General features: G+C 30.5%; 3 protein-coding genes across 3 annotated transcripts; 2 read left to right on the forward strand and 1 right to left on the reverse strand.

Moving 5' to 3' along the window:
• Nucleotides 1–6,814: 6,814 nt before the first annotated feature.
• On the forward strand, nt 6,815–9,834 carry LOC121219139 (protein arginine N-methyltransferase 1.1). Its single transcript, XM_041096817.1, has 9 exons — nt 6,815–6,844; nt 7,142–7,388; nt 7,754–7,764; nt 8,129–8,284; nt 8,418–8,588; nt 8,665–8,896; nt 9,058–9,173; nt 9,316–9,466; nt 9,584–9,834. The coding sequence occupies exons 1-9, from the start codon at nt 6,815–6,817 to the stop codon at nt 9,772–9,774; spliced, it is 1,305 nt and encodes a 434-aa protein (XP_040952751.1). The 3' UTR covers nt 9,775–9,834.
• Nucleotides 9,835–11,032: 1,198 nt separating this feature from the next.
• Nucleotides 11,033–12,596, forward strand: LOC121219140 (methyl-CpG-binding domain-containing protein 5). The gene is made up of 4 exons (XM_041096818.1): nt 11,033–11,042; nt 11,113–11,447; nt 11,923–12,037; nt 12,131–12,596. Exons 1-4 carry the CDS (start codon nt 11,033–11,035, stop codon nt 12,169–12,171), a joined length of 501 nt encoding a protein of 166 aa, XP_040952752.1. The 3' UTR covers nt 12,172–12,596.
• Nucleotides 12,597–13,932: 1,336 nt separating this feature from the next.
• LOC107954106 (beta-ureidopropionase) lies at nt 13,933–16,312 on the reverse strand. Its single transcript, XM_016889581.2, has 5 exons — nt 15,903–16,312; nt 15,353–15,460; nt 14,587–14,772; nt 14,286–14,513; nt 13,933–14,203 (listed from the first exon to the last, which is right to left on the reverse strand). Exons 1-5 carry the CDS (start codon nt 15,966–15,968, stop codon nt 14,159–14,161), a joined length of 633 nt encoding a protein of 210 aa, XP_016745070.1. The 5' UTR covers nt 15,969–16,312; the 3' UTR covers nt 13,933–14,158.
• Nucleotides 16,313–26,428: the final 10,116 nt, after the last annotated feature.

Below are 26,428 nucleotides of genomic sequence, written 5' to 3' on the forward strand. Positions count from 1 at the left end.
CTCTTCAAAAACCTCTATAAATAGCCTTTTGTTTCAGAATAAGAGGCATCTTGAAGTTGAGATCAAGATCATTTTCTTGTTAGTATTTGTTTGGTTCTTTATCCTCATAAAATCTCAAGTTTCTTATATCTAATATGCCTTTTTCATATAAGTTTGAGTTGTTTAATTTTGTTATGTTATTCTAAGTTTTTAATGCTGAGGTAAAAGGGAGAAACTCTTGGCAAATATTAAGTCATAATTTGAGCTAAAATTAATTATCAATCACTTGCTATAATCATACATGTAAAATAAGATAATTTATTTGTTATAGGCAATAGATGACATAATGAATGCTTGGATAAATTAACCTTAATTTGTTGTAGACATAAAAAAATTGACATAATAAATATTTGAAATATTTTTTTTAAAAGTTTTGAAGTTATCAAGTGATTATAAGACCATATGTTATATTTTTGGGTTGAACTTAAATAATTGAACTTTCATATTGCACCATCCTTTGCTTATGGATTCATTTGCTAAACTCTTGGACTTTTGGACAATCATATTGGACACTCATTTGATGGACATATCTTTCCTCATGGATTCATATGCCTAATTATTGGACGTATATTGCTAGATTATCTGATTGGGATCTCCATTTTGTGTGGATTCTAATTGAGTAATAATATTGAGTACTAAAATTTAATATTAATATGACACCAAGAGTTGATCCTCTAACGTCAACATATTTTCTTTCAAGTATTTGTTTTTATTATTTTTAGTTAATTTCTTTTGTTGATTTTTATTTCTAGTGTTTCTTGTTCCTACTTTCATTTTAGACCCTACCTGCACTTTGGTTATAGAACTAAAAAGTCTCCGCACTAACTTACTCGTACATGGAAAAGAAGGGCAAAAATTTGAGATGCAGAAGACTGGCTCCACAGTTGGACACTAAGATCAAAAGTAGGCTTTCTACTATCGGGCATTCAAACATAATAAACCACAAGTACATCATAAAAGCATAATTGACCACCAATATTATACTCTGAATGAGATAATACATCATTTTTCTCTTACTTGGACTCGTATCTGTTTTCCATTCCAATACAGAGCAATATGAGGAATCCTCAAAATCTTACATAACTGGCTAACAAAAGAAATGCAACAGTTAGTAAACTAAAGTATTTAATCTTGATTGATGAAAAAGGCACAAGAACTTGAACATTAACTAGTCTAAAAGCCTAAATTGAAGTATTTTTTATTAGTGAAAAGCCAAATTAGAAGTTAAAGAAAAAAGGAGTTAGACAAATTCTTTCATCTACCTCCAAAGCTAAAGCAACAAATAAATCTTGCAATTAAGTTACTTTCGCATTTTGATTTTTACGGAAGAAATTAAACATAAATTGCTTTCAGACCATAGTCAATACTCAATCTGTTTACCATTAAACCTAACATATTCCATTTTTCAAAAGAAAAAAAATCTAAAACTAGAATCTTTCCCTTTTTCCCCTTATGTTATATTGAGAAACAACCACTGATTTAAAAGCCTCCTGTTAAATATTGATTTAATTATAATCACAAGTTTTGATATCTCACAAAAAGATCTATAACAATGTTCTCAAAGGGACAAAGCGCATTAAAGATGTTAGAACCTTTATATTCCCATAGGCACAAGGAGCAAGAAAAAGCTTTCACTTCACTGAAGGTGCAATATACATATATGTGTGCCTATGCATATAAACAAAATAAGCTTAAGGTTAATAATTTGATACAAGCATGCAAATTTTCTTTTGTTGATGAATATGCATGATTTCCCTATGGTTGCATGCATTTTGTTGAAAACTTGAACATTGAGAAGTAGAGAGATCGATATTATCTCTTTTCTGCTAATAAAGGTACATGATTTCCCTATGTGCACCTAATCACACGCGCCTTGCCCAAAATGGCTTAAGGTGCTTTTGTTGTCTAGTGCTAAGCATAAAGCCTAGGTACGCTTTGATGCACACCTTAAAAGCACTATTCATAGTGCATTAATATGAATTTAAATATTCTCGTACTGCCTACATACATTATCTCACGTAACAACCCTACAAAACACCAACATCACAAAAGATTTATTAGTTTTTACTAGCTTAACTATTAAATTAACAAATTTTACATCCTACATATGAAGCAGAGCCTTAAGAAATTATTAGCCTTTAAACTATGAGAAACAATTCCCTCCTCAACACAACTAACATAAAACGAAGGCTAAAAATAAACATTACTGCAATGATCCAAATCCAATTGAGAAATATGCTTTCATGTGAGCTTTATACTTAGCATCTGGATATCCACACATATTCATAAAAATAAAATGCAACAGGTCAACATATATGTATCTAGAAGGAGCTTGACATGCAAATTAGGATGAAGGAAAGAACATAAAAAGCTTGCATGATTTCTATCGTAAGCATAGTTATTGACCAGCTTATTGCATGTACTAGTCGCTGTACATAAAATGCTCAATCAGAGCCCACTTACCAAGCACATTACTAGATCCTCATTACACAACCTTTTGAGCTGTAATAAGGAGTTTGAGACAAACAAATGCTACTAGTAAATCACTAAGAACCAGAGGTAGAGGCATATCTCATTACATAACTTTTAGATGTGTGAATAGACAAATTATAGATGTCTGACAATTCACTTCATCTTGACAAATTACCATCAACCAAAACGATTCCAAATTACCATCCTCAGTAATCCTGCTTCGAATGACCATCAAAACGAACAAGTTACACCTGTTTTATTCTTAATCAGGAAACAACTAATAGTATGGAAACCAAAGTAAGATGTGATTAACAACCTAGTTGAAAGCATCATATTTCACAACATATGATTAGGCTTTGTATCCATATTCGACAATCAGTCTAGTATTGTTTTACACAATTGAATACAATGTGCTTGTTAGAAACATATCCATTTAAGATTTATATTCATGAAAAGCTATATGGGCATAAAACAAAAGTAACTAGTCTTTTCTAAGAAGATATGTATGAGTGAAGTGGATTTTAAAAGTAAAATATAAAATTACTCAAAATTAAAATTCATCTATATATACATTGAATCTTTAGGGGGAAAATCTATATATTGAATTTATCCCTTACTGAAAAGGGAAAATTACCCAAACTATAGATGGAAATATGAGGAATTACCATCAACAACTAAGTAAAAGTTAATTGAATTTCAATTAGAATATAAAAACAAAAATCTATTTAAATTGAAATTCAATCATTTTTTTAGTACTTGTTTTTAAAAAGTGTTCTAAAGGGGAGTTCTTAAAAGCAAAGTTTCTTAAAATTTTGTTATAAAAAAATGGGAGATTGTTATCTTTGATTTTCTAATGTTTTGATATATCAAATAATCTCTTAATTGAATTTGATAAGTTATATTTTAAGAAATTATTTTTCAAGTTATTCTAAGTACTTAAAAGTAAATAAACAATTTGAAGTATCGTTTTAAAGAAAATTTTCAAGTATTTTTCTTGTAGGGTGCGATACCCAGTCTAAAAGAGTGCGATATCCAAGTCGACAGTAAGCTTTTTGCCACAAGGGTATCGAACCCTTTTGGCAAAGGAATTAATACCCAAGTTGGCAAAGCTTTTTGCCACATGGTTACCAAACCCAATGTTTTAGACCCCAAGTCCCAAAACGTTTCTCAAATCCTAAGGTACAGAACCCCAATTGAAGAGGTACTAGACCCCTTCCATCTTTGGTGTGTCACATTTTAAAGGAAGGAACTAAACCCTAATTACCAAGGTACCAATACCTATGCCCTTACAATTACATTTAATGCTCGAATTTAATGTCTCTAATAACTCAATTTTCCTTCTAACCACTACAAACTACTACAAATCAATAAGATGGTATAAATAGAGATCAAGAATACTAAGAAGTAACAATAATCAAGCTTACAAAGTTTATTGCACATAATTCTAATATTTTCATTGTATTTCTCTTATACACACTTGGGTAGTTATTTCTTTCAATCTTTTAAATGTTGTAAAATCTTTTGAGTGAAATCAGCCTTTGAGAGGTATTCCTTGTTAGTCATTTTATTTCTCATCTTTGTAAGGGTTTACTTAAGGTTTTGGTAGAAAACCTCAAGGGGAAGTAGTTCTATCTTGTTTATTGAAAATATAGTGTTTGTAAAGGTTAAACCTTATCTTCAAAAGGTTTCAAATAAGTGAGTTTGAAAAATCCTTAGTTGTGATAAGTTAAGGTGGTGGAGATAAGTAATTGAAGCCGAATCACTATAAATTATTATGTTGATTTTTTATTGTCATCTTTCTTCTAAAATTTTAAAACACCAAGTTACTCCCTCTTGATATTTATAGAGCTTTACACCATAAAAAACAATAATACATAAATAACACAAATATTACAAATGATCTATAAAACACTACAACCTATTATACAAATGTCAGTTCTTTTAAAAAAACACATAATGGAATAAAACTTAAAACTAAAACTAAAACTAAAACCATAATTACTTTTAGAGAAAAGATAATGGAGTATTGTTTATGTACAAGCCTCCATATAGAGGTGCTCGATGTAACTAAATCATTACAAAAATCATAGTGAAAGCAATTAAAAACAAGACTAGAAAGAAAAAGTTAAATTTTGCTATTAGATCCTATATTTTGCGCAAGTTGTGGGTTTAGTACTTGTATTTTTGATATTTGAAAATTTTAGTCCTAACCAATGATTAGTATTAAATTCATTAGGTTAAGTTATGTTATTTTTAAAATTTGATGTGTCAAATATATTATCACATGTGTAATGCTATGTCTGTTTGTTATTTCCACATATTACTCACAAAAAATCAGCTAATAGATTTAAAAACTATCGCTTGCATTAATACTAAAATTTTGAAATTCAAAAAATATAACCACTAAAAATTATTCAATTGGTGAACGTGGATTAAATCTATAACTTTACACATAATACAAGATTAATAACATATTTTAACCAAACATATTTAACTGCTACCATTGGGTCAGGATTAAAATTTTAAATTTAAAAAAATATAAGAACTAAAATTGATCAAATTAAAAATATATATATATATACTACATTGATAATTTACATAAAATACAGGGTTTAATAACAGAATTTGACCAAGGAAAATTTAAAGAAGTGATAAAAGGGACGTGAGAGACGTCCATTTAGTTTTAAATTAATATAAAATATTAACAAAATATAATTCGAATAATCATTTCAATAATAAATGGTATAAAAACATTTCAGTTATTTTTTTAAAAAAAATTGTTATGTAAACATATTTATTCTATAATAAAATATTAAATTTTTATATTTAAAAACTTAACTATTTTTTATTTAGTATTTTAAATAGATGACTACTTTTATTTTGATTTTTAGTTTTTTCCAAATATAGTGTATCACGTTGATTTTTATAATTTATATGTTTTTATTTGATTAGATAATGCTATATTTTTTAGCATTATAAATTAATACTTTAATGTATCTTCTTAATAATTATTTATTTGTAACATTTGAGATGTTATTATTATTTAATTTTGTAATTATTATTTAATAATTATTTATTATTATTTAATAATTATATTTCCAATTTTGTAAATTTTCAAAGCAAAGTTTTATTTTATTATTTAATTTGATATTATTTTATTATTTAATTTTTTGTGCTACATGCATTTTATATTATTTTTTTATTTTTTATCTTAATTATAATTTTTATATATTTAAATAATATCAATTTTATCAAATTTAATAATTGATTAACATATGTAGTGCATAACTAATATAATTTTGAGATTTTTTTCATAAAAAAAGTATTTTAAAAAGTATATCATAATATCTAATCCGATCTACTCCAATCCATGGCATGGGAGTGGCGTCTCCTTTCATTCGTGTTTTATTCTAAAATGTCAAAAAGTCTTTCAAGTGTAGCTCTTTCATCTTTGCGTTGCCAATGTCAAATCTAATTCAACCTTCCACCACTGACTTGCCTTCCAAGCTGCTTCACAAATCCAATGCCAACGAAAGAAACTGTTGAGAACTTGACGAGCCCAATATACTTGCTACAGAGGACCTAGGACCTACAACTAATGTTATACAAATCCTCTGAAGTTTGTTAATCTTTTATTTTCTAACTTATTAGTGCACTATAATACTCAGGTGGCAGAACATACCATATATCATTCAGGCAGCAGAGTCGGCCATATATAAAATCTAACCTAAGTGCACTAAATGCTTAGATGATAAGGAATTGAACGGAGGAAGTGGAAGAAGGACTGGATTCAATTTGGATGTGACCTGAAATGAAGAAACCAATTAAAAAATAACAAAGGAAATAACAAAAATTAAAAAAAATTATAAAGGATAAATATTCAAAATAATAACTAAATAGAGAAAAGATAGATTAAAGTAAAGTGAAAGATGAAACAATAAACTGATAGATAAAAGGATAAATGTCTAATTGAACCATTTGATATATAAATCCCAAAAAACCTCAATTAATGACTATAATCAACCCTCCAAAAAATAATTTATATTTTCACTGTTTAGTTATTATTTTGAATATTTATCCTTTATTTCTTAAAATTTTCTTATTTCTTTTGCTATTTTTTAAATTTATTTGGTTTTTCCTTTCTGATCACATTCAAATATTTCCTTCTTGAATCAAACAACTTGAATTTGATATTTCTTCCACTTCAATCCTTATCATATAAAAGCTAACCCAAATGCACTAACCATGTTTGGTTTGGTGTATTGGTATAGCCAATACACCCCTAATCGGTGGGCCCCACCTAATGCGGCTGTATTCCATCGTTTGGTTTGATGTATTGCTAATACGGGTGTAATCCTTTACCTTCCTAATCGGTGAAAACCACCGATTTCTAATCCTTTCCTTGAGCTCAGTTTAGGTGCTGCTTCAGTTTTGGTCCCTGTTTTACCCTCCCCATTCCCGCTTCTGTTTTACCCAAAATCCACGTATTCTGTTTCTTCCTTCTAGCTTTCTTCTCCACTCTCATCGTCTCTTCTCCTTCTCTTTTTTACCTCTCTTTTTTATATAGGTTTTTTCACGTGTGGTGGGCATGGCATGGCACTGGTATTTTATTATCTCTCTCCATTTCTAGATCCCCAACACAACTCAAACCTCGACCAACTCTTCGAACAATTTCGAAGGAGCTAACATTCGCTTCCGAGACGCTGACGACAAGGAAATCGCCAGCAACAGCTCCAATCTCGATGATTCAATCGTCGCTGTTGACAAAGCTAGTGAATATGTTTCTATGGGAGAGCCCGACGTTTCGTTTTTCGGTTGCGACGGCGAAGATGATAAAACCAGTGCTGATTATTACTTCGATTCTTACTCTCACTTCGGTATATTTTCTGCTTCTCATCCTCTTTTCCAAGATTGAAATTTGAAGTTTTTTTACTGATTTTTCTTGTTGATTAGAAAACAATGAGAATGTGAGGATTTCTTAGTGTTGCCTTTCACATTTTTGTGAAGAAGGTTCGAATGTGAGAAGAAAGTTTCTATCTTCGCAAAAGTTAGAGCTTGTTGAGTTCAATAGTTTATTTATATCTAAGTAATTTGTGGTTCACTGGTTGCATGTTTATGGGGCTAGCATGTCGGTATTAGGTAGGGCATTGGGTTCGCTGATGTTTCAAGTCATACATTCTTGTATTTATCTCCAGTAAGCACTTTCCTCTAAATCTTTGTCCCCTCTTTTGTGTATGTGCAGGTATTCATGAAGTAAGTGTGCAACAACTTGGACATTTGAATCTTGTTTCGTTTTTGTCGAATTATTTATGGAATGATTCTGCTTCAGTCACCATTATTTTGTGATCTATTGGGTGCCGAATATCTATGATTGGAGGGTTGGTTGTAATTTTTCTGTTTGTTTAAGCTCATACATGAATTAATGCATCACAGTTACTATCCAAAAACTGTCTTCTTTTTTTAACTTAATCTTTTACTTAAATTTCTGGAAATGATTTCTGCGTTTGTTTTCTTGGTTTCAGTAGAAGAACTTGATACGGTTGCGTAACTTTTTCATTTCTTCTTTTTTTGTGAAATGTTTTTCCTCTGTGTTAACCTGCCATTCCTTGTATTTCAGGAAATGCTTAAAGATGTAGTGCGAACCAAGACATATCAAAATGTTATTTATCGGAATAAGTTTCTATTCCAGAACAAAGTAGTTCTTGACGTGGGAGCTGGGACTGGAATTTTGTCCCTATTTTGTGCAAAAGCAAGGGCGGCACATGTTTATGCTGTATGACTTCCAGTTTACATCTTCCTTCTGTTTCTGTTTTATGTGTTGTTAATAATCTGTCTGACCAAATTCTTACACTCCTGGCGTCTATCTCTTATTTGTCAAATGCTGTTCATATTTTTCCCTTTCCTAGGTTGAATGCTCCCATATGGCTGACATGGCTAAACAAATTGTTGAAACAAATGGCTTGCCTGATGGTGAAGTTTTTGAAATTGTTGTGTCTTCTTGTATTCCTTCGTGTGGTTGGGGGCAACTAGCTACTTTGTTAGTTAAATTCTCCGTTGCATGCTATGATTTGCAGAAAGTAGCTTAGATTCCTGCTATAACTGTTAATTGATTGAGATTTTAACTCCATCATCATGTCAAGCTCTCTTGAGTAGTTTGCTTCCTTATTATTTCGTGTGGTGAACGGGCTGGGCCTTTTAAATTTATTTTTACTCTTGCTCATCAAAGCAAAACTTTTGTTGGGTTCTTATAAGCTACATTCTTTACAATCAAAGTTTTTATTCCTTCACCCGTGTCAGGTTGATGATGGAGTTGTGCTACCAGATGAAGCTTCTCTTTACTTGACAGCAATTGAGGATGCCGAGTACAAAGACGACAAGATCGAATGTGAGTATAACAGACTGCTAAATTGATATAAATCTAGGTATTCATGTTCATATGTATTTGCATAACTTTCAACGAGTTTTTCTATTGTGTTTCATTGCAATTCAACTTTTTGTATTCTTATATATACCCCATCTTTTCTACATGGCATCATCTTGCTACAGTTTGGAATAATGTTTATGGCTTTGACATGAGTTGTATAAAAAAGCAAGCTATGATGGAACCTCTTGTTGACACGGTTGACCAGAAACAAATTGTAACAAATTGCCACCTTCTCAATGTGAGAAAATACACAATCATATTCCTGTATGTATGTATATATCATTGGGTATCTATATATATGAACACTTACTGGAAATTATTTTACATAATAATGTGTTTGGAGTACAACTGAATTATTTATTTTGGTTTTCTGGTTTCAGACAATGGATATTTCTAAGATGGTTCCTGGGGATGCTTCTTTCACTGCACCTTTCAAGCTTATTGCAGAGCGTGATGATTACATCCATGCTTTCGTTGCATATTTTGATGTTTCGTTTACCAAATGCCACAAATTGATGGGTTTCTCTACAGGTTTGTATCTACACCAAAATTCTCCATCCTTTGTCCTTTCCATTTTATCTACGAATAGAAATCAGCAAGCCAGCCTAGGAGAACTTTGCCTTGGCTAATGGCAAATACAAAATGCAGGACCAAGATCGCGAGCTACCCATTGGAAGCAAACAGTCCTATATCTAGAGGATGTGTTAACCATCTGTGAAGGGGAGACAATAATTGGGAGCATGACTGTAGGATACCTTGTTTGCATGTTCCTTAAACGTTTCACCAACATTTTTTTAATTCCTTTTCTACTTTCTTTTTTCTCGAAAGGTTTTCCCTGAGAAAGAAAAACACATAAGATGCATGTACTTCATTAACTCAATCCAACTGTTTTCTTCTCATGTATGCTTCATATTGAGTCTTGTGTTTTGTGCTGGTGTGAGGGAGCATATATACAAATGACATTGGATGTATGACATAGGACTAAATAGATTTTGAGCTTTGACAAGCTGCTTATAAGCATTGTTTCTTATAGAAGAAACACATTATTGGAGAAAGCTTTTGAATCTCCCAACTTTTGGATTTGGGTTTCTTTTTGACAATTTGTTTATTGTGCTTTTGTTTAGATGATGAGAAAGGAAAGTCAAGAATTATATTTACTCATTAAGTTAAATGAAGATATTTGTAATTTAAAAAATAAAAATTCAATATAAATTTAAATTAAGAGTTTAACTAAAAAATAAGAGTTAGTGGCAAAAATTAATAAAATTTAAATTTTAGTGGTAAAATTCAATAACATAAAAATTAAGTTACAAATTTACTCATTTTAAAAAAAAACGGCAAATATAAATAAAAATAAAGTACAGTGACAAATTTCAATATTTATCTATAGTATGATGATAAATTATATATTTTTATTAAATTATATTTAATAATAATTATGTTAAATTATATTTTATAGTATTATATATTATGATTTTAGAAAATTCATATAAGAATATTTAATATTAAGAATTTTATTAAATCATATATTTTAATTAAAATATATTTAATATTAATTATTTCAAATTATATTTTATAGTATCATATATTATGATTTGAGTAAATTCATATAAGAATATTGATTATTAAGAATTTTATTAAATTATATATTTTAATTAAAATATATTTAATAATAATTATGTTAAAATATGATTAAATTATTTATTACTGATATTAATAATCTTATTAAAATTTAATAACAATAACAATAATCATTTATCTAAACAAATTTCTACTAAGGGTATTCTAGTCATTTTAGTTTTTTCCCTTATGCTATTACACCTCTATTCAATTCAACCAAACACAAGATTACTATTACGCCTCTATTCCATTACATTCAACCAAACAGTTGATTTGCTATTACACCTTTATTTCATTACACCTTTATTCCATTACGCCTCTAATCCAATACAGCGAACCAAACAACCAATACTTACAATTACAAGAGAAGGGAACACTTTTATTAATACACAATCCAAGAAAACTGACACATGTCAACACACTTCTCTCTTGCATCATTACAAAAATGAAAGCTCCTACTCCTATTTATAGAGTTTAATGACCGTTGGTTTGTTGACACATGTCAACATTCTTGTCATTAATTTTACAAATATCTAATAGTTAGAATGTTAATCTAGAATATCTAGTCTTCAAGATAGTATCCTATTTTTTTATTTTATATTCTAGAATACCCCAAAGAAAATATCTCTTCAAGGATAAGTTTGATTTTTATCTAAAAGTTGTATTGGCTTTCAATAGAAACCAATTAGCTGAGTCGCCAAAGTCTCCCAACGATTCGATTTCATGTGGCACCTTACTCGACACACCGCCACAGGGCTCGAACAACTTGTCGTTCTCGACAGAGTCCAAGGTGAAACAACGTGGGGTGGCATCCGATACTTGGTTGCCAACTGGATGGTTGATCAAAGATAGGGGTCGAAGCTCCGATGCCAGACCTGGTCTGGTTGATAAGGTTAATTCCATACTATCTACCATAATTTTTTTTTCTGTTAAGTTTAATATCAGCGTATTTATTCAATTTTTATTCTATGGGTATTCATGATTATCGAATATCAAGTTGTGCATGATTGCCATTTTCATTAGTGACACACATGACACATATAAAAGCTTTTAACTGTCCCTTCAGAAAAACAAGGTGCATTGTGGAATCTGGCGAGTGAATGTAACGATTAAATGTTGGTTAATTGGTTCTTAAAAGAAGGATTTGACTTGGGTGAATGTTGCGTTTTAAAATATCTGATTTAAGGGAGTCATAGGAAACTATGTGAAAGTACATTTGAGTTGATACCAGTTCATTTTGTTGCATCATTGATTTGTTTATGCATGTAGGGTGTATAAATTAGAATTTGATTGAGACCCTCTTGTTGTATTCATCTAAGTAGATAATTGGAAATGCAGTGAAAAAACTAAAAACAATGGTTGTGCAGTATTATGTTGATCCATCATCGGGCCGAAAATTCAGATCGAAGAAAAAAGTGCTGTACTATCTAGAAACTGGCACCCCTCAACCTAAAAGGAAGAAAGGAACAGAGACTCCTGTTGGTGAGGAAGTTGGAAGTCCGAAATAAAAACGTTGTTGGTTGAATATTTGTCCAGACCCTGGGTTTTGGTTTATGCTTGAATTTTGTTTTGCAGTTGACAGGGGCCTCTCCAGGCAACAAAAAGAGGAAGTCTGATAGAAAATGAAGCCTTCCAACTTTATTTTCGTTAATGTACCAGAGAAAGTGGATTGGTTGTTCAGCAGCAATGCCTCTGCAGACTCCTGGACTCCCTTCCTTGGGGATGACCAAGTCCAAGTGCCTGAATCTACTACATAAGATTGGTCTGCTACATTTACATCCCTAACAGCCTGCCAAACTGATTAAGTAATGGTTTGCAAACATTCCCTGTTTCTAGGTAGAGGTTATAGGTTTCTTTTGTATTCGTTTATTCATTCTTTTGTTCTCTTTCCATTGTTAATATGTAACCTTTAGCTAGGATTTCCTTTTTAAATGGCTTTGATTCAGAACAAAGAGATGGTTTTCGTTTCATTTTAGGCCTAATTTGGGACGAGCTCGTGAATGAATTGAGAGTAAAAAGCCTACTTTGGCCTTGGGATGAATTTCTCCCCATAATGACTAAACTTCCGCTACAACAACTGGTTCTCCTGAGCTGACCTATTGAACCTGTTTTTTTTTCTTCTTTTCCAAGATTGTTCGAAAGGCAAAGGGGAACATGTACAAAAGTCGTGGCGAAGCCGACAAACCAGCAACTCAAGTACTGAACCATGCTCCGAAATCCTAGAACTCTCATTCCAGAAATGGTGAAAACTCCATCTCTCAAAGCTGTTTCATCCTTCGGCTCTATTAAATAATGCCATCCTAGAAAATTAAAAATGGAGCACCATTCAACGAGTTCTTACCCCATAAAGTGATGAGAATGAATCACCCACCTTCAGTACTTGGGTTTAGATTTCCGTTAAGCACATTTGGTTTATCGGACAAGGAATGTGAGAGACTTCGTTAACGGCCAACAATACCATTTTGCAGCCTTTAATTAATTTGATAATTCACCTGTGTACTTGGTTGAGTAAAAATATAAATAAAATAAATTTTTAGAAAAGAAAAATGAGATGAAAGAGCATTGAAGTGATAACTATTTTCTATCCAAATAAGCAAGGGTTATAAGTTACTTTGAAACTATGAGTGTGTTTGTTTGCCAGTAAAATATTTTTCGGAAAATGATTTCTGGAAAATAATTTATTTTTCTGGAAAATGATTTACTAAAAATATTTTTTGGTGTTTGGATGAATCTGTGTAAAATATTTTCTGTTGTTTGGCAGATTTCCTGAAAATATTTTCCGGAAAAGTTATTTTTACATATATTAATAAATTTATATACATATTAATAAATTTTTATATTTTAAATTATTTTTACATATATTAAAATGATTTATTTATAAATAAATCAAATTAAATATATAATAATACTCAATTATTAAAATATAAAAGCATTGCAAACTACTTCCGAAATTTACTAATTAGTAGTGAATCTAATTGTAGTGATCTCCTGATGAAATTACACTCAGCATAAAAGTAATTTTTTTGTTGTCTTACAAACAACACAGATAGCATCATTATCAAATTTCAGCCACTCTCAAGTATAACCAATTCCTTAGCCAACCAATCTACATTGTAACACAAAGCTAACTCCTATAAAATTTATCCCAATGCACACATTTACAGACATAAATATGTATATATGTATGCATTCAACAAATACATAACCATATGCATGCAATCAGCTATGTTATTTGAAAGCTACTACTAGATCAAGCATTGCCCCAATACTATAAACTGCCATCCAATAAAGAGGAAAAAATACAAGCGAAGAACCCAGCTTTTTACTTAGACATATGGTGAAACGTGCTCACGCAACTGGTAAGAAAAAATCACTCATGGCCCAAAAAAGAATTTCATAGAACTAATAGTAAAATCAAAATGAATGATACATACAATCAAAATTTTCAACTGACATCTATTGATTTAATACAACCAGGTAAAGAGGTAGACAACCATCTGATATCTATGAAGCAAATGAACTAGCAATATACTAGAAATATCAGCAATTGCAATCAACAAAGGCAACAGGCTCCATTGAAGTCCCCAATTTAAATCCATTGATTTAATACGTGCTCTCATTGAAGTCCCCAACTCTAGGAATATGGTTCTACCAGAAGCCAGTCAATTAAGCACAATCAATAAAAATTCAAGAAACATAAACCCAAACCCAGAAAAACTATTGCATTTACCTTACGGTGCTTGCCTATTATGTTGCCATGATTTCCAATTATAACAGCAGTATTCCAGAGAGTCTCTCCATGATTTATATCCCTCTCAAGAATTGAGCTTATAATGACCATGTTATACTTGAGTGCAAATTCCTGAAGAAATTGTGTAGATTCCCCGTTAACAGGTTCTGCAAATTCACACCACCTCTTTTCTCGTGTACAGAAGGCAAATGGCATCATCCATGCTTCCTGAACTTGCATCATAGACTCATTAATTTGCATTTTCAGAATATTATGCATCGATCAATAAAATTGACCATACCTGCAAGCATAATATGTTGACTCCTGAAGCACCAGTAGCATCAATTATTGGTCTCAATTTCTCAAATATAGCTTTTTTCTGGTCTGAAAAGGGAGCAGTGGTTGGGAGAGCAATGGAGTTTTGAATAAAACCGACCCTTACCCGGGGTTCTCTTAACAACTCTTTGTCAGCAGAAAATTTGAAAGCCTGGAATGATTTGAAATGGAAAAGCACATATAACTGCCTTCTACAATATACTTGTATTGAAATGACAAAAATCTATGGAGATAATAGCTACAAGTATGCTCAGGTCAGGTTGGTGAGAGAATAATTTTGTAATGGAAAAAGGGATGTTTTTCAACCACTTAGATAAGAGTGGATTGAATGAAAATCAACATATTTCAAGGAGATCCTGGTAGTACTAAAATTATACATTAGAACTATTATAACCAAATGTTCAAATGTATGAACTAGAAACTGGAAAAGGGGGAAATGGAGGAAGAAAAATATTCCATACAAATATCAGAACATATGACATAGATTAACTAACCCTGCCTAAAGATTAACATAATCTTTAGTTGCAGCCAAAATGCATGGTAGTGCCTTGTATATCTAAAGTGTCCAAAACATATATTGTTCCTTCACTTTAATTGTTTTATAATAGTACTACGATTTCAGCCAGGCCAACCTTGTGGTTATTGTTTTCCAATATTGATGAGCTAAGATGATGGATCTCTATATCAACGAATCATTATAATGCAGTAATGTTGGATAAATAAATAGGCACCTGAAGATTAAACTCATGTTTTGAAGAGAGGGCTTTAGCTGATTCAGGTGGAACAATAGTTTCAAGTGCTGTTTCGCAATTCAGCCCCAGAAGCAACCGGCTGACTTCCTGTTAATAAACCATAACAAAATTCCAAAAGATTGTTACTTTCACCAGCAATAAGATCAGTAGATTTTAACTTTTAATAGGCAAAACATGTTACTTGTTAATGAGATAAATTGTTTACTAGGATCGACTGCAATGATCATTTCAGTGGCAAAAACTTACCAAAATGACAATAACCAATCGATTCATAATAGACAATTTGAAATGGGGTTTCCTTTTTCATGATCAAATTTGCTTTTACAATATATATAAGCAAGAAAAATAACAAGAAATATTGGAATTTTTTGCCCAGTGCATGGTCAGATTAAGAAAAACAAAAATACCCAAATCAACAAAGTAAAGACATATAAATTACAACCCCGAAAGCGGGAAAAAAGAAAAAGAAAAGTCCTGGTAGAGTTGAGGCTTGAGATTTGCGCTCAAGAGGTGGTGAAGCGAATTATACCCACAAATTGACCATCTTTGAAACATTGCTTTTCTTCTGTGCTTCCATTTTCTTTCCCAATTCCATCAGTTTTCTCTATTTTCTGATTCCCTCAATTATTGCTCCGAAATCAAAACATAGAAAAAAGGTTTACGAACGCCGGTGTCTGGTGTTGATAATCGGTGTTGGCTGATGGCAAGCAGAAGATCAGGTGTCAAGGATAGGGGAAGGGGAAGGGGAAGGGGAAGGGGAAGGGAAAGGGGAAGGGGAAGGGAAAGGGAAGGGAAGATCGGTGTCTAATTTTCCTGAAAATGTCTTACCGAATTAGAAACGGTGAGACATTTTCCAAAATTAAGGCTTCTTTTTCCGTGTTTGTAATTGATTTTAGGTGAAGAAAATATTTTTAGCCAAACAAACACTAGAAAAGGCTGAAAACATTTTTTTTTACCACAATCAAACGGACCCTATGTATATTTCAAACTTTTCATTTGTTTTTCCTTTATTTTTAACTTTACAAAGTAACGGAGGAGAAGAAAATTATTTTTTTGTCAATGTTTTTATATTTCCAGTTTGTTACGAGTTGTGTGACCCATATTTTTATTAAAATAAAATACAAGTGGTTGCTTAAGTGAAATCTATTTGATGTTCCTCTTATATTACTCAAATTTGACATAGTGAATTTTTTTTTTCTCCACCCATAAATTTTCTCAAAAGAATTTTTACGTAAAATTCTGTGTGTTTTATTTTTCTCTCTTTTTTTGTGATTCATTGTCATATCGACATCTAATTTTACATAGCTAAACATATTGAAAGAAATGAAAACCAAATCAATCTCTTTATTTTTCTACTCCTTTAAATTTTATCATTTCATTTTTTTACTCCACTGAGCAAAAACAAACCGACATTTCGGTACAAAAGATCCCCACTCAAACATCAGCCATCAAAATAGGGGAAAGGTCGAGAGGGGGCATGTTACAAACAAACAAAAGATCATGTTGGGAATTTATGTCCAATATAAAGCTTTGAAAACTACTTCCTGGACGGGTAAGAGCATCTATTCTTCTCGCAGAAGATATGCTTAAGTATCTTTCCTTCCAAAGAGTTGATAATATGTTATGATCTGAATGGTTATATATGGATCACACTTATAACAATGGTTGCATCAATTTCAGCATCAAGGTTTCTTAGGTTAGTCCTCTAGGCTAACTCAAGACCATCTCTAAGGCCCCATACTTTTGCCTCTAAGTTACTTAGCATAAGCGGCGTGGCAATAGGATACTATAAGCCATCCGTTATTCTCATCTCAGATAAGGGCCCTACCACCCGCCTTCCCAAGATTTTCCAAAGTTAAGCCATCAAAGTTTAGCTTTGCTTATCCTCTCCCTGGCGCATCCCAATAGAATTTCATCGACAATGGAGGAGCCTATTTCCTTTCCTTAGCAGTAAGTGTGTCGAAACCTTTTTTAAAATCGACCTTTTATTTTAAAATGAAAATTGAGTCGTCACCAATTTTTTTTATTTAGGTGTGATTGGATCACCTCAAAACTCGTTCATTTTAATAAAACATTAGATTTACTAAAACGGTAATCTTCGATCTACAAAATCTAGGAAATAGGTTCGGGAGTCGGTTACGTATAAGGATGGATTAGCCCCCTCATAACGCTCAAAATTGGTACCTAGTTGATTACTTGATGTTTTGATGTCAAAAATTGAAAATTCAAAAAGAATTTAAAATACGATCCCTTTTGCGCGATGTTGTTTAATGGTATTGAAAACATCCCTATCTAAATCGAATTTTTAATGAGGAGGTTTTCTCATTTTGAATCAATCGAGACAAAAAATATGTCCCGTAAGTTGGGGCACAAAATCTCGAATTCTCGAAAACAAGAACGCTCGCCATTTAATTATTGTCTAAATCTTATATATTTTAATTTTTTATAAAAAAGAAGGGGGGAGGATATCCAATTATTTCGGTTCAATGAGAGAATTGTACTCTGTAAGTTAGGGAACAATTTCTCAAATCCTCAAAATAAAGAACATTGCCTTGATTCAAGTTACTAAATATACATCATATAAAAATGAACCTTACATTTAAAGCAATATGCGACTAATTTATTCGAGTAGTGGTACAAAAATGAACAAATATTTAAACGTGTTACATAATATGGTAGTGGCAAAAATAGGATAAAATAGTTTACGCGGGTAAAAAATGATAATAAGATAATAAAAAGTAATAGTTGAAATAATTTTGTTAGCCGATTAATAATACTATTTAATAATAACAATAATTAGTAAAATAATAAGTGGAACATTAGCAATAACAAAAATAGTAAAAAATAATAAAAAGTATGATAATAATAATAATAATAATAATAATAAGATATTAACTAGCATTAATAATCATTTAACAAAAATATCAACATTAAAAATATACATAAAAAATAAAAATAAAAAGAACTAAAATGAGATGATTAAGAAACTTAAAGATAAAAATGCAAGTTACGTAAATTAAAGGGTAAAATATAAATAGGGAATTGAAAATGCTGAAAATTAAATAAATAAATAAATAAAAAGGCAAGGTTAAATGAAAAAAGATTAAATCGAAACCATAATAAAATTTTAGGGGATAAAATAATAAAAATAGTAAATAGAGAGGCAGAATTAAATAAATGAGGGATTAAATTGAAACTTAAACAGAACTTAAAGCATAAATTGCAAAATAAATAAGAGAAGGGGAAATAAAGGACTAAATTGAAAATATAACAAAATTTAACGTCTAAATTATGAGAAAATAGAACATAAAGGATTAAATTAAAATGGAATAGAAAAGTTTAGGAACCCAAAAGGAAATTATCCCAACCCTATGTCATTTCTTTAGTTTAACCGTGGGTCAAATGACCGATTTGCAAGGAAATTAAAATTATGGGGTAAAATTTTGAAAAATAAAATAAAAAGGAATAGGCCGAAAATAAAATGGAACAAAAAAAGCGGAAGGACCAAAATGGAAATTTCTCCCTCCAAGCGAAATCATGCGGATCCTAAGGGGTCAGGTCGGATTATAAGGGTCGGCTTTGAAACGACGCCGTTTTGGGCGTCTGAAGCCAAGCCCAAAACGACGTCGTTTTGAAAGGGCTATATAAGTTTAAAAAAATGTTAAAAAATCATTTTTAGCATCAGTTAAAAAAAACTTCTTTTTTTTTCTCTTAACACTCCCTTTCCGTTCAGCCCTTATGCCGGTGAATTTTCGCCGTGGCCACAGGTCACCGACGACAGAGACCGTCGCCTCCGGTGGCCAGAGTTCCTGAAAAAAGGTCATTTTTATCCTCTTTTTTTAGTAGATTATGGATCTAGAGTTAGATCCTCTAAAATCTAGTCAAAACGTGATTGGAAATCAAAAAAACCTTTCGACTCTTCTTCTCTAATAAAGCCGTCGACGGTGGTGGAAAATGAACAGGTAAAAAAAGTTTAAACCTTTTGTTTTATTTTTCTTGTATTTTTTGAAACAAAAAAAGAAAAAAACTACCTTCGTATTTTCTTTTTAACTTTTGTTATTTTTTTATATTTTCAATTTTTCTCTTCCTTTGTTACAAATCATTTTCGATCTTTATAGAAGAAATAAAATACATTATATATTATTATTTCGTTTTGTCTTTTCTTTGTTTCGACTTCTGCTCTTTACTGATGTCTTGTAAGTGGCTTTGTATGATGATGGCTAGGAGCTATTCGGTCAACCATGGTGGGGAGTCACATTTTTTGCCATTTCTGTGAAAGAGGGCAGACCTTGAGCAGCGCATTTGCTGATACGGCAGATGCGGCAGCTGAAGACTTAGGGAGGCTAGGGTTACTGATATTTTTTAATTTTTTAGGATTTTAGGGGGTTTAGGGTTTAGCGTTTACTGATAGTAAGCTCATAAAATTTTAGCAACGTTTGCTGATAGTAAGCTCAAAATGGTCTTCGAGAAGTTTGTGCAGAGAAACTCATGCTACGATATTTGGGGCACCTATTTTTATCTTACTCATTTTGTATTTTAGCAACGTTTGCTATTTTGATTAATCTATTCATTTCAAGCTTTGCTGTCAATAAATTTCAATCTTGTCCATTGTTACGATTTTTTTCAAGCATTTTTCATTGAAATAATGATTAATGGACCAATAATATTCAAGTAAAAGGATTTTTGCATATTTCTCTGAAAGGCTTCTAAATAGTACAAGGACCTGAAACAAGACCACTAGTTAGAACTAACCAAATTTTAGGTTTGGATATATCTGAGTGCGAATAGTCTAAGTTATGATTATTTCTTCGAGTTTTTTTGTCAAAGATATCAGATCCAAACAAGAAGTCATGGTAACATATCAGTGATGGAACCATGACGAACAACAAGCAATGTCAACCTAAGCATTAAAAAATGGATCACTCTCGAAAAATGACATTCTGCATTCATTCAAATATCATTCAAATACATCTAGTTAGGAGCATTTGATTCATTCTAATCATAACATCCTAATCGCTTGGCATAAATATAGGCCTATGAAATGAATTCTACAGGTTATATTCCTTAGAGAACAGTGTAACAGATTAGTGAAACAACAAATTTTACATCCCTGAAGTTACGGTGGAGCAGATTGAAGCCACAAAACTTATCTCCCTAAAGTTGCAGTGTAGCAGATTGAAGATAGCAAATCTTATTTCCCTAAAGTTACAGTGGAACAGATTAAAGCTACAAGCCACAAATCTTATTTCCCCGAAGTTGCAATAGGGCAGATTGAAGATAGCAAATCTTATCTCCCTGAAGTTGCAGTGGAGCAGATTAAAACTACAATTTTTATTTCCCTGAAGTTGCAGTGGAACATATTAAAACTACAAATTATAAAATCTTATCTCTCTGAATTTGCAGTGGAACAAATTGAATATAGTGAATCTTATCTCTTTGAAGTTGCAGTGGAGCAGATTGAAGCTACAAATCTTATCTTCCTGAAGTTGCAGCGGAGTATATTGAAACTAAAGTTCTTATACCTCTGAAGTTGCAGTGGGTTAGAATGAGGCTACTTGAAGAAGAGAAGCACAAAAGAAATCGAGATTCAGTGGGATCGAACAAAATTGGTCCTCTTTTAAAGTCTTTGCTCCCTTCTCGTTACACGACAATGAGCAAAGAGAGGCAGCTGTAACAAGCCAATTTTGTCCGGCCCAAACCCAAACCAAATAAACCAAACAACAATCAAATAAATAAATAAATGAATAATAAAAGTCCATTAATTACAAGCCCAAATAGCCCAAATCATTTTTTGGAGTTTGTTGCTGCATTCCCTTTGTTGGGCTTTTTGTGAACGGTAGTCCATTCACCAACTATTTCTTGTATAGGGTTTTTACCTCTATCCATAAGACCTGGTAAGATAATCAACAATTATTAGTAATAATGATTTATTATCTATCAATTTAACTGGTGTAAAATTTTTATTACACACAATCTTATTATCATTTTCAAGTGGTATTTCTAAAAAATCTTTTTCTACTGATAACCAAATAGAATGTCTATCAATAGTAAAAGGTAAATACCTACATATAAAATTATTTCCTAATAATATATCACCCTGCATTTTAGGAAAACATACCATTTTAGGAATTATAAATCTAACATTGTTTATGTAGATTAATATATTTTTAAATTTATGTTTTATAATAGTTTTATTACCATCTATTCCCATTATTTTTATAGGTTTTTTCATTAATTCCCATTTTTCTACAGGAATTGCATTCTTTCTGCAACTACTAATTGTAGCTCCAGTGTCTATCAAAGCATTTAGAGAATATTTTTTATATTTTCTAAACTGGAATGTAACTTTAATATTTATTCCAACTTTTGATTTTTTATCAATTGTTGAAGTTTGAATTTCTTCCATTCTAGTTTTTTCTAGAATTACTACTGGGTTCAGTAAGAAATATAGGAATTTGAACGGTTTTAATTCCTATCGGTGTACTGTTTGTACTATTATTATCCTCTTCTTCTTCTAGTTGAGAACTAGAGGGTAAAACTAAATTTTCATTTGTATTGGTTATAAAATTATTTTTAAAATACAGTCTGTTACCAGACGACATATACTCTATAGTACTTACTGGTTTAGAAGTAATAGTATTATTAATTTTTTCTATCATCCAATCTGTTGGAATTGACAGATCTCTTAAATCTAATAATTTCGGCTGTATTTCTGTAGTAAACCTATTTGGTTCAAAGAGTTCAATAATTTTATTATTAATCTCTTTTATTTCTACTTCTGTCGTATTTGTATATTCATTAATAGAAGTCCAACTGATTGCCAGATCTTCTGCTAAGTCATTAATTTCAGAATTTTTTGTTTGAATCCTTAGGCAAAAACACTCTTCTATTAGAGGGTCTGTAATGGAAATAAAGTAATTTGGTTTAACTTTAAATCCTATTACGCCTGTATGTAAATTAGATTGAATACCTCCAATAAGTGCTTTTATTCGATTTTCAAATCTTTTATCTAAAATAACTGCTATTATAGGAATATCATGACCTCTCCTAAATAAGGCTCTAATAGTAATCATAATTATTCCTAAATGTATATATCTAACCTGAGGATATTTCTTTTTAATCCTCTTAATTTTTTCTTTAGTAAATAGAGGGATTTCTGTTAATCCTCCTCTAATATCCTTAGCGACTGTGTTACCGCTAATTTTTTCTATATGTCTTTGTGTCCATATTTTGAACTTAGAGATCTTATATATTTCTTCTTTAGAAATATGATTTTTATTAATCTTTTCTATCATTTCATCAGAAAAGTCTTTTTCTTCTCCGATTAAACTACCTAATTTAATATCTTGTTTTTCAGAATTAGGAATTTCTTCTAATTGATTATTAGAACTATTTCCTATATTAAACATAAATATATATTCTTCGTTGTTATTAGAATCTGTTTCTGATATTAACTCATATAATATTTCTTCAGGATTTATTTCCTGTTGAAAGCATATTTCTAAATCTTGTTCTTCAAGACTTTTTATCATTTTCCTAACAATTTTCCTTTGTTAGGACAATTACTAGCTATGTGACCTTCTTCATCACTTATGAAACATTTACAAATTTGTTTCTTTGGTTTAGAAGTTTTTCTCCTAACAACCTTTTGACTTTTACCAGAAAATTTTTTATTACCTGGTTTCCATTTTCTTAATTTATATTTTTTACGCTTTTTGTAAGTATTAGGATATATTTGTTTACATCCAATTTCCCACTCATTTTCTAGTATTTTTGTACAATACTTATTACTTAATTTATGCTTAACATGTTTAGCAGCTTTACTTTGCAAACAATATAAGGTTATTCTTTCTCTTGCAAAGTTTATCCTATTTCCTATAGAATCTAAATTTTCTGTTGGAAGACCAGATGTTTTATTGTGCTTCTCTAAATAAGATATATATTTATTTATACATATCTCATCCCGGGTAATTTATGAAAATATTGGTTTTTCCAAAATTCTATATTTTCATTATTTAATTTTTGATATTCATGAAGAAATTTTTTAGAAAATTCTTCTAAATATCTAATATCACATAATTTAAATTTTGAAAGGATATAACTAGATGTACTATCTTGATCTTTTTTTTATCAAAATATCAACAAAATTCTGTTTTTAGAATTAAGGTTAATCCTTTTAGAAGATCTTTAGGGGTTTCTATCTGATTGATTAATTGTCTCTTTTGTTCTTTACCCTTCTCAGTCCCATCGTCTGAGAAATTGTAGAACATCTCCTTGAAATGTTCCAACAAAATAATTTAAAAACTTTTCTTTTGACCATGTGTTGTTTACAACAGTAGTCATTGATTGTGCCCAATCATCTATAATTTTTTCATAGTCTGAAATAGGTGTATTTGTTAAATCTAAATGTATTCCTCCCTGGGCTACATTTCTTTTATTTAAGTCATCTATTCTTGGTTGAACAGGTTGACTAGATGTTTCTCCTGGATATTCAGGTTTAACATCATTTGTAGCTATATTTTCGGTTTTGTTACCAAAATCCTAACTGTGTTTTTATCAATTTCAAAATCTTTATTTAAAGACCTAAGATAATCATCTGTTTGATTATCTGACTCTATTTTTCTTTTTCCATACAGATCTGTTGGTTTAGTATCCATGGGTTCTGGTATTTCTATATTTTCTTCTTCAGATGAAGTGTTTTCTCCATCAGAATTATAGGTAGAGACTTTTATGTCTTCATCCTGATCTGTTGAAGTTTTTTCTTCATCAGATTGATTACTAATTTTTTTATCCTGATCTGCTGAAGTTTTTTCTTCATCAGTTTGATTTTTGAATAATTCTGTGTTTTCAGAATTACTCGCATTACTACTGTCTGTATCATCATATTTTAACATATAATGATAATTAAACATAGAAAATAGATCTTTATATTGCTCATAAAGTTCTTCTATTAATTTTAAATATTTAACTCTTTCTAGTTGATCTTTAGTAGTAGTAAATTTTTTTTCCAAATGTTCTATAAGGTTTTTATAGGACTGGAAATCATATCTTTGTTGTTTATCATCTTTTTTTACGTTTTTTATGTTTTTTTTATAATTTCTTAACATAGATTTCGATTCATCAGAAGAAGTGTTTTCTTCCTCGGATAAGACTAAAATATTATCATTACCATAATATAAAGGACCTAAATCTACATCAGACTCTATATTATTATTTATAACCTGATCTAATTTATTATTAACACTAATTAATATTTCTTTAGACTCATGGTTTAAGTCTAAATTTTTTACTTCACTTAAAATATTTACTTTTTCTTCTACATTACTAACCTTTTTATATAGTTTACGAAAATAAAAAGAAGTCATATCCACAAGACTATTTATACCCTTACTCAAAGATGAAATGTTGTTTTCATTTCTAGAGTCTATACGTGTAATATGATTACAAGTTTTATCTTGAAATTGACACTCGATTTGTTCCATAATATTTGTTTCTGGTATCTAAGACTGTCTATTATCTTAATCGTCTTCACACAACGCCTACCGTCCTCCCTGGACTCAACGGCAACAAGAAGACAGAATAACAGATATATGGGTTTTGAAACAAATAACTATGAAACAAACAGAAATGTAAATCAAAAACAAAAACTTACAATGAATATTACGATATTATTTCTCCAGAAATTTGTTACTCCGGCACCAATAAAAAAAGAACAAATTAAACAACTAGAAAAAAATCATTGGTTGTTTAAAATCCTTGAAGATAATTTTAGTGAAGAACCATTAAAATTATGGAAAAATAGTCCTCGATACTGTGAAATAAAATTGGTAAATCCTAATAAAATTATTAGGGTTAAACCTATGATCTATACTAAACAAGATATAGATGAGTTTGATGTTCAAATAAATGAATTATTAGAAAAAGGATTAATAGAAAAAACTAATAGTCCTTATTCTAGTTCAGCTTTCATGGTAAGAAACCATGCTGAAATTAAAAGAGGAAAAGCTAGGATGGTAATTAATTACAAAAGATTAAATCAAAATACTATTTTTGATGGATACTTTATCCCAAGAAAGGAAGTTTTGATTAATCAAGCTAAACAAGCTAAATACTTTAGTAAATTTGATTGTAAATCGGGATTTTGGCAAATCATGCTAACCGATGAGTCAAAACCTTTAACGGCTTTTAGTGCCCCTAATGGTCATTAGCAATGGAAGGTAATGCCATTTGGATTATGTAATGCCCCACAAATCTTCCAGAGATGGATGGATTTCATTTTTAATAAGTATAAAAGATTTTGTGTGGTATATATAGATGATATCTTAGTCTTTTCAGAAACACTAGAAAAGCATAGAAAACATCTAAGTATTATTTCTCAAGAATTTCTAAATCATGGAATTATATTAAGCCCTAAAAAGATAGAGTTAGAGAAAACGGAGATATAATTTTTAGGATTAAAATTATCTGCAAATGGTCTTCAACTCCAAGATCACATTATTGTAAAAATAAAAGAATTTCCTGAAAAAATTGAAGACAAAAAACAGCTTCAACAATTTTTGGGAATTGTTAATTATGGAAGAAATTTCTTTTATAACTTATCTGAAAAAATAGGTGAGTTATATGAAAAATTAAAAAAGAATATACCTTTCAGCTGATCTAAACAAGACTCAGAAATAATAAAAAATTTAAAATCTGAAATAAATCAGAACCCTAAAGTTTATTTACCTAAACAATGTGATAAATTAATTTTAGAAACTGATGCATCGCAAAACCATTGGGGATGTATTTTAAAAGCTAAAACTACTAATAATGAAGAATTAATATGTGGTTATAGTTCTGGTAAATTTAAACCAAATGAGGTTAATTATGTTATATATGAAAAAGAGCTTATTGCTATTAAAAAAGGAATAAAAACTTTTCTTATATATTTAGCACCTGAAATATTTATCATAAAAACTGATAATCAGACGGTAAAGCAATTCCTTACTAACAACAATTTCGAAACTGTACCAAGAAGAATTAGGTGATATAATGATTTATGTACTTTTAATTTTG

Source organism: Gossypium hirsutum, chromosome D07 (assembly GCF_007990345.1).
Source record: "Gossypium hirsutum isolate 1008001.06 chromosome D07, Gossypium_hirsutum_v2.1, whole genome shotgun sequence".
NCBI classification, from domain to species: domain Eukaryota; kingdom Viridiplantae; phylum Streptophyta; class Magnoliopsida; order Malvales; family Malvaceae; genus Gossypium; species Gossypium hirsutum.

Bases quoted from the DNA above. Each gene is read 5' to 3' on its own strand.
- LOC121219139 (XM_041096817.1), top strand. From the start codon at position 6,815: ATGCGGCTGTATTCCATCGTTTGGTTTGAT. The intron at 8,285-8,417 runs GTATGACTTCCA...TCCCTTTCCTAG, and splicing joins GGGCGGCACATGTTTATGCT to GTTGAATGCTCCCATATGGC. The intron at 9,467-9,583 runs GTTTGTATCTAC...TACAAAATGCAG, and splicing joins ATTGATGGGTTTCTCTACAG to GACCAAGATCGCGAGCTACC.
- LOC121219140 (XM_041096818.1), top strand. The intron at 11,448-11,922 runs GTTAATTCCATA...ATGGTTGTGCAG, and splicing joins GACCTGGTCTGGTTGATAAG to TATTATGTTGATCCATCATC. The intron at 12,038-12,130 runs GTGAGGAAGTTG...TTTGTTTTGCAG, and splicing joins AGGAACAGAGACTCCTGTTG to TTGACAGGGGCCTCTCCAGG.
- LOC107954106 (XM_016889581.2), bottom strand. From the start codon at position 15,968: ATGGAATTGGGAAAGAAAATGGAAGCACAGAAGAAAAGCAATGTTTCA. The intron at 14,773-15,352 runs GTGCCTATTTAT...AAATCATTCCAG, and splicing joins AACATGAGTTTAATCTTCAG to GCTTTCAAATTTTCTGCTGA. The intron at 14,204-14,285 runs GTAAATGCAATA...GGCTTCTGGTAG, and splicing joins TAATAGGCAAGCACCGTAAG to AACCATATTCCTAGAGTTGG.